At 56.1% G+C, this 7663-nt stretch overlaps 2 protein-coding genes across 2 annotated transcripts; one reads left to right on the forward strand and one right to left on the reverse strand.

Annotated features, from left to right (window-relative positions):
• Positions 1–3805, forward strand: Septin1 (septin 1). Its single transcript, XM_021635918.2, has 11 exons — positions 1–106; positions 293–383; positions 476–562; positions 815–938; positions 1452–1586; positions 1678–1795; positions 2333–2434; positions 2553–2652; positions 2834–2999; positions 3278–3368; positions 3473–3805. Exons 1-11 carry the CDS (start codon positions 74–76, stop codon positions 3557–3559), a joined length of 1134 nt encoding a protein of 377 aa, XP_021491593.1. The 5' UTR covers positions 1–73; the 3' UTR covers positions 3560–3805.
• A 174-nt stretch (positions 3806–3979) lies between these two features.
• Positions 3980–6678, reverse strand: Myl11 (myosin light chain 11). The gene is made up of 7 exons (XM_021635942.1): positions 6524–6678; positions 5372–5464; positions 5072–5147; positions 4786–4890; positions 4618–4696; positions 4280–4328; positions 3980–4177 (listed from the first exon to the last, which is right to left on the reverse strand). Exons 1-7 carry the CDS (start codon positions 6524–6526, stop codon positions 4073–4075), a joined length of 510 nt encoding a protein of 169 aa, XP_021491617.1. The 5' UTR covers positions 6527–6678; the 3' UTR covers positions 3980–4072.
• Between the last annotated feature and the right edge of the window lie 985 nt (positions 6679–7663).

The following is a 7663-nucleotide window of genomic DNA, read 5'->3' on the forward strand; positions in this document are numbered from 1 at the left end:
TGCCCCTCACTTTCACCCCCCCTCCTCGTTTGACACATTCAACTTCCTGCCCCACCAGAGGAAGTGGGGAGCAATGCCAGGTGCAGCGGCAGCCAGCAGAGCCATGGTGAGTTCTTGGGCCCCCGAATCTAGGCATCCAGGGCCCTGGCCTCTCCCCCGAGGGTCCCCAGATCAGAGATAAGCCACAGCAAGTGGACGTCCTAGCATTGGGGTCCAGGTGGTCCTGTGGCACTCCCCGCCACGTCTGGGGGCCTCATATTGTCTCCCTTCACCCCCCACCCCCCACCCCCAGGACAAGGAATACGTGGGCTTTGCTGCCCTCCCCAACCAGCTGCACCGCAAATCTGTCAAGAAGGGGTTTGACTTCACACTCATGGTGGCAGGTCGGTGGGCTCTGGGGTGGGACCCGGGGGTGATGTACCCGGGAGGTCCCGGCCGCCCTCCCATCTGACCAGTGGGCCTGTCTCGTGCCCAGGGGAGTCGGGCCTGGGGAAGTCCACCCTCATCAACAGCCTGTTCCTCACCAACCTCTATGAGGACCGGCAGGTGCCAGATGCCAGCGGTAAGACCTGCCCCTCGCCTCCACCCCTGCGCCCAGCCCGGCTGCTGTCCTGGCCTTCTCTCTGCGGTGTGCCCGGCCTCTTCCTGTGGTCATCAGCCTGCATTCTTTCTCTTTCTGTCCGGGGAGTTTGATGGCCACGGGTTTTCTGAGACCATTTCCCTCCCCTGAAAAAACGCACGGGGCAGCTGGGGCGCTAGGAACGGGGGTCCTGCCTCAGAGCCCCCCGTGTAGCCAATTTCTCTGCACCCGCAGCTCGCACCAAACAAACTCTGACCATTGAGCGCCGGGGTGTGGAGATCGAGGAGGGAGGTGTCAAGGTGAAGCTGACCTTGGTGGACACACCTGGCTTTGGGGACTCTGTGGACTGCTCAAACTGGTGAGGGGCGAAGGGGCAGGAACTAAGCCTCTCTTCCATTATAGAAGGGGTCAGCTGTAGGCAAGCTTGCCATGGCTCCTTGACCCAAAAGACTGCACCTGTTTCTGGTAACAATCTGGCCCAAAGTGTCCAGTGTTTCTTCTTTGGTTGTCTTGTGTGGTTCTCACATGGAAGATGTCTTCTCTTGAGACAAGGTTTCCCTGTGTAGCTCAGAGACCTCAAATTCACTCCTTTTTGCTTTTTGAGATGGCGTCACATTGGCCCAGGCTGGCCTGGAACTCACTGTGGAGGCCATGCTGGACCCAAATGTGGCAATCCCCCTGCCTCAGCTTCCTGAGTGCTGGGATTACAGGTGTGTGGCCACCACACTTCTTGATGTCTCCTAGGCCCTTGCCAGTTGCCCCTGATGGCTTAGCTTGGAAGCAAAGCAATTACTTCCCACTCCACAGCCCTGGCTAGCTCCATCCTGTCCCCTGCCCTGGGAGCTAAGACTATACACCTCCCCCACCCCAGCTGGTTGCCCGTGGTTCGCTTCATCGAGGAGCAGTTTGAGCAATACCTCAGGGACGAGAGTGGCCTGAACAGGAAGAACATCCAGGATTCCAGAGTCCACTGCTGCCTCTACTTCATCTCACCGTTCGGCAGAGGGTCTGGAGGGCGCCCTAGGGGTCCAGTGATGGGGGAGGCCGGGGAAAAATCTGTACTCCCGGAGCTGAGCCCTGACCAATCCTGGCCGCAGGCTCCGGCCCCTAGATGTGGCGTTCCTCCGGGCGGTGCACGAGAAAGTCAATATCATCCCAGTCATCGGCAAAGCAGATGCCCTGATGCCCAGGGAAACGCAGGTCCTCAAGCAGAAGGTATGGCTGACGCCTGGCGTTGGCGCTAAGTGAGAACACATGCCACCCCTGAACCTCCTCCATGCTTTGACTTTTCAATCTTGGGGTGGCCTTTTTAGAGCAGGAGTCACGAGGCTAGACTGGGGGGTGGGGTTTGAGGAAAGGGTGTACGAACCTGCCACAAGCAGCCATGTCCCTAAAGGCTCAGGCTCAGAACAGAATGACCAAACAGCCCCGGAAGCAGATGCATGGCTAGTACCTGTGAGGATGGCCCTCACAACCCCACATGTCTTTGGCCCCGTGATAATGACGGCCTGTCTCACTGTTCTCAATGTGCTTGCCCACTGTCCCTTTGATGCCTGTCCTGCCTTTCTGAGTGTCTCACTACCATGTCTCCGAGACTTTGATTTTGGTCGTCTTGTGTGGTTCTCTCTCACATGGAAGATGTCCTTCACATCTTCCATTCTCCCTGACCACCCTGTATCTCTATATCCTACTGTCTCTGGCTATGCAATGTCTGTGGGTCACGCCTCAGTGTCTCCCTTTGTTTGCTCCGAGATCCGGGACCAGTTGAAAGAGGAGGAGATCAACATCTATCAGTTCCCAGAGTGTGACTCTGATGAAGATGAAGAATTCAAGAGGCAGAATGAAGAGATGAAGGTTTGACGGGTGGAGGTGGGGAGAGGCAGCGAAGCTGAAAGTAAAAGCGGAGGGGAAAGCTGAGAAAGAACTCCACGCCCGGGAGGAGCCAACGTGACTCCTGCCTCCCGCCCCTTAGGAAAACATCCCCTTCGCAGTCGTGGGTTCGTGCGAAGTGGTGAGGGATGGAGGAGCCCGGCCAGTGAGGGGGCGCCGTTACTCCTGGGGTACCGTGGAGGGTAAGGCCAGGCATGCAACTGGGGAAGCTGGAGGTGGGCTCCAGCCCTGGCAGTTCCTGGAAGTCACAGGAGGGGTTCTTGGGCTGCAAACCGCGGGTCCTTCTCTAGACTAGCGAGGGACTCCCGGAGAGCAGACCCTAAGGGTGAAGCTGAAAGGAAAGCTACCTGCTCCGCCCCCTAGTGGAGAACCCGCATCACTGTGATTTCCTGAACCTGAGGCGGATGCTGGTGCAGACCCACCTTCAGGACTTGAAAGAGGTGACCCACGACCTGCTCTACGAGGGCTACCGGGCTCGCTGCCTGCAGAGTTTGGCTCGCCCTGGGGCCCGGGATCGAGCCAGCCGTAGGTGAGAGTCGGGCTATTTTGGTGCCTCCATGGCGCCACCCTTTGGGCAAGCCTTCCTGTCTGGTCCGGCCACCCGTCCTAAACCCCACCCTCACCCCGCTTACTAGGTCCAACCAAGCCTCTCCCACTCCGTCTCTAATCTCTGAGACAAGACCCCGCCTCCCACACGCGGGATTCGCCCCAAGGCTAGACCCACAACTTCAGACCTCGCCCTGTTTTCTGTACACACACACACACACACACACACACACACACACACACTTTTCCTCTACCCTCTAGCAAGCTTTCCCGGCAGAGTGCCACAGAGATCCCGCTGCCCATGCTGCCTTTGGCCGACACGGAGAAGTTGATTCGCGAGAAGGACGAAGAGGTGAGCAAGCACTTCTTTTCCCCTCTAATTAGAGCCCTAGACCGCCTTCTAGATCCCATCCCGGCCCTGCCGGGTCCCACTGCCTGCAATCTTGCTCCTGACAGCTGCGCCGCATGCAAGAGATGCTGGAGAAGATGCAAGCCCAGATGCAGCAGAGCCAGGCTCAGGGCGACCAGAACGACGCGCTGTGAGAGCCTCGCCCGCCCCTAGCCCTCTCTGCTCACCGCCAATCTCCCGTCCTATCCCGGCTCTAGGCTGCCCAGTGCCCAATCCGGAGACCCGGAGGTTAGGCCCGCCTTTGCACTTGAAACAGGTCCCTCCAATCCCACTCCGCCTTCTGCACCGTTCGGAGAAGACCGGCCCTCCTAACGCCTGTCGGAGGGTTCCGCTTTGGGGTCCTCCAAGTTCTCATCTAATAAAAAGCGGTTTCTCCCCTCCTCCCAGCAGCCGGAGTCTTCTTCCCAGCAGGAATGGGGCTGCCCCCCCGCCCCTCAGGGCCCCCCGGCCACTGGTCAGCCCACTGTTAGTCGCCCCTGGCTTGCTGGGCTGTGCTTCAGCCTCCCGCCCCGTCCGCGCGCAAACATCCTGAAGTTGCCACCAACAGCCACCAATAAGAAACAAAGACCAGTTGAGTTTTATTGGGGTTCGGGGTGAGAGTTGGAGCGGCTCGAGGCCTATCTAGGTCTTCCGAGGTCTTGGGTCCCCTATTCCTGGTCCTTAGCGTCACCGTGCGTGATGACGTAGCAAATGTTCTTGTAGTCCACGTTGCCGCCCACATCTGGGGGGAAGGCTGCCCACATGTTCTTGATCTGGAGGAAGACAGGAGTAGGTCTAGGGCCGGTCTTGGCACCCCGACTGTTCACACCCCCCACTGCCTAGCCCTGCCCCTTCCCAAGCCCTCCCCTGCTCACCTCCTCCTGGGAAAATCGGTCACACTGCGTGGTAAGCAGCTCCTCCAGGCTGAAACGGTGACGTTCAGGGAGGTGAGGTTGGGTTCATGGGTCCTGTTCCCTCTCATTTCATACCTGTTGCCATCAACAACTCCCCCCACCCCGACCCCCCAATCCTTCCTGAAACAAGGTTAGCTCTTTTCAGTCTGGCTCTTCTCCCAAATGCTGTGGTCTCCTGTCTGGAACTTCTCCCCTTATTTATTGTATAAATGTAACCCTGTCTGTCGCTCAGTCTTCACTGCTCTCTCATCCTGTCAACCTGCAGCCCTTAAGCAGGAGCCTAAGAAGGGGTCACTCACAACTGCTTCTTGATGGTGCCTTTCCCTTCGGGGTCCAGGACCTTGAAGGCTCCAGTGATGACGTCCTCAGGGTCCGCACCTGAAGGGTCACAGGACACAAGGGTCCAGCAAGTCCCTGAAGGGCTGAAAGGGACACCCGGGGTCTTGGACTGAGAATGTTTCACTCACCCTTGAGCTTTTCTCCAAACATGGTCAGGAAGACAGTGAAGTTGATGGGCCCGCTGGCTTCCTTCATCATAGCATCAAGTTCCTCGTTCTTCACATTGAGACGGCCTGAGTGGGGTGAGCAGCAGGGGTTGGGGTTGGGTGCCGGGGACCAGAGCTGTGCTTCCCATAAAATTATATCAGCCCATTCATTTTTTTTTTCCATCTGGGCAGATGGAGGCCGGTAGCCACTGGATTCCCCTTAGACTCCACAGCCTTCAACGTTTGTGGGTGGGAGTACGGAGCTCACCCATGGCTGCAAAGGTGTCCCGAAGATCCTCCTTGTCAATAATGCCATCTCTGTTCTGGTCAATTACAGTGAAAGCCTGTGGAGGGGAAGGAGTCGGGACACATGAAGCCAGGAATGGGCCTGGGCGGATGGCTTCAGCATTTCTTTCCTAGGCGGATCAGATTCTGGCTCTGAGCCAGCTGTCCCCCTCCAACCTTCACAGGGAGGGGAGGAATTCTAAACCCTCCTCCTCCCCTTGACAGGTGCACTCTCTGGGGAGGAGGGGCAGGGAGGGGGCTTTCCTTAGCCTCCCTCCTTTACCTCCTTGAACTCCTGGATCTGAGTCTGGTCGAACATGGAGAAGACATTGGAGCTCCCTTCTGCTCCTGCCCTTCTCTTGGCCTTCTTGGGTGCCTGTGAGGGTAAAGGAGAGAAGGCGAGTCCACAGGACAGTTCCTGTACTTCTCTCTTGGGAGCAACAAGCCAGACTTTTGTTGCAGTTAAAGACAGGGTCCCATGTAGCCCTCAGACTTGCTACTTAGCTGAGGATGGCCTTGCTTCCGTCACTACCTCAGTCTTACAGGTACCTGGTTTATCATCTTGTGCTGCTACGTCAGGTTTTATTTGGTTGCTTGTGCATGCTAGGCAAGCACTATCAGTCAACTGAGTTACACCTCTAACCCAGCTCTGTCTCTCTGTCTCTATATCTGTCTCTCTTAAAGACACAATCTCACTATTTAGCCCTAGAACTCATCATGTGGACCCAGGCTTTCCTTCGGTACTCAGAGATCCACCTGCCTCTCCCTTCTGAGATTAAAGTTGTTCATCACCGCACCCAACCCCTCCTCCTCTTTCTTCTTCTTCCTCTATTCTTTTGAGATAGGCTTTCACTACATTGCTCAGGCTGGACTCCTCAGCAATGAGATTATGGGCGTCCACCACCATGCCTGGTCAGATTTTGAGATCATTGAGCCCCTTCTTCTAATGTAACTCTTCTTTTTCTTGGCACCTCTTGGCTAAGGTGCTTTGTTTGGGCTGCATCTCTTCCCAACTGAAGCTTCCAGGCCCCCTTCTTCATCCTGCCTGACAAATGCCCTTCCCTGGACCCTCAGCTTGCCAACTTGGCACTGATGCTAGCTTAATCCACTCATTGACCCTGTCTGAATTTCTAATTCTCATTTGTAAGGCGGGAGTGGAATCGCCTCACTGGTCTGAGCACTTTAGGCAAGAATGGGGTGAAACAGACTTTGAGCAAGTCCAACTTCCCCCCTCCCCCTATGGTTGGATAACTAAGCATATTATCCTTGGCTGAGTCCTTCGGCCCATCACTCCATCCTCTGGCCCCACTCTCGTGCAAAGAGAGAGGGTACGTATTTTGCCTGTGGATGGACGGAGAAGGAACAACTGCTTTCTCTGGAGTGTGAGGCTACCCTGAGCTAAGGGGTCAGGACTGCAGTGGGGGCTCTCACTCACCATGTCTTAGATCTCCTGGGGGCAAGGCAGTAGCTCCAGCTGGAAAAGGGCAGAGAATCTGCTTGGAGCAGGTCTTCTGGGGTTATATAGTCCTGCCCAGCAGCCTTTAACATACCATGGTAACCTTAGCCCTGCGGATACCCACCCCAGATACTAAAATAGCAAGGCTCAGGGGCCTCTCCTTTCTTGGAGGCCTGCAGCAGCTGGAGCCCAGGGAGGGAGGAGGGAGGAGGTCTTGGGATGCAAGTCTCATTAGGACCTAGGCAGGAAGGGATGTTCTTTCTCCCAAAAGGGGACTGCAATGTGCCAGGATTCAGAGGGGCCCAGGGCAAGCCACAGTTCTGGGAGAGATGAACCAGACCTTTGAGCCCTTGAGTGGGGTGGACACAGATCTAAACTCAAGAAGCATTTATTGCAAATGTATAATGTGCTTGGCTCTGCAAGCAAGCAAGCAAATGACAGCCACCACGACAAAACTCAACAGAAAGCTGACGTGAGTCAGGCGAGGGCTGCTGAGCAGATGTGCAAGGCACAGCACCTGGGCAAAGGCTGGGAGAGTGAAAGGGCAGCTGTTAGGTTTGCCAGAGTTGTGATGGGGATGCATGCTAAGGGTTGGTGACCAGACACTGTGGCGTTTTCAACCACAAGCAGAGACATTTGTGAACTTCGAAGGGGTTGAAGCGAGAGAGGACTAGTATGACTTGAGGCAGGACCTCAGAAGAAGAGAAGTGACAAGAACCCCAGGAAGGAAGTGCTGGCTGCCATCCTCTCCTGGGTAGCATGGCCAGTGGCTTCTCCTTCCCGGAAAAGAACTAGCATGGCTGACTTTGCGACTTTCGTAACCTTCTGGGCCCCAGGGCTCCATATTGTTCCATGCAATGGAAGACTAGGGAAATAGCTGAGGAAACCCCAGGGTTGGCAATGACACCCATCTCCTCCTGCTCCCTTTAGGACCTGATGTCCTGAGGAATGTGTCTCCTCCCTTCCCCTCCTCCAGTCCATGCCAATGCCACTAAGACATTTTCTTTTCTGGGCGCTGGGGCCCAGCCACCTGTTGTCTCTAAGAAGAGAGAAGGAGCCACCCTAAACTTAGCAGCTGCCCTTGGCCTTCGGCATGGCTCCTCCCTGCTTTAGTTGGCA

This window comes from Meriones unguiculatus, chromosome 14 (genome assembly GCF_030254825.1).
Source record: "Meriones unguiculatus strain TT.TT164.6M chromosome 14, Bangor_MerUng_6.1, whole genome shotgun sequence".
NCBI classification, from domain to species: domain Eukaryota; kingdom Metazoa; phylum Chordata; class Mammalia; order Rodentia; family Muridae; genus Meriones; species Meriones unguiculatus.

Coding starts and splice junctions, on each gene's coding strand:
- Septin1 (XM_021635918.2), top strand. CDS start 74: ATGCCAGGTGCAGCGGCAGCCAGCAGAGCCATG. Junction 563..814: donor GCAGGTGCCAGATGCCAGCG/GTAAGACCTGCC, acceptor CTGCACCCGCAG/CTCGCACCAAACAAACTCTG. Junction 939..1,451: donor TCTGTGGACTGCTCAAACTG/GTGAGGGGCGAA, acceptor CCCCCACCCCAG/CTGGTTGCCCGTGGTTCGCT.
- Myl11 (XM_021635942.1), bottom strand. Junction 4,891..5,071: donor GGACACCTTTGCAGCCATGG/GTGAGCTCCGTA, acceptor CACCCCACTCAG/GCCGTCTCAATGTGAAGAAC. Junction 4,697..4,785: donor GTTTGGAGAAAAGCTCAAGG/GTGAGTGAAACA, acceptor GTGACCCTTCAG/GTGCGGACCCTGAGGACGTC.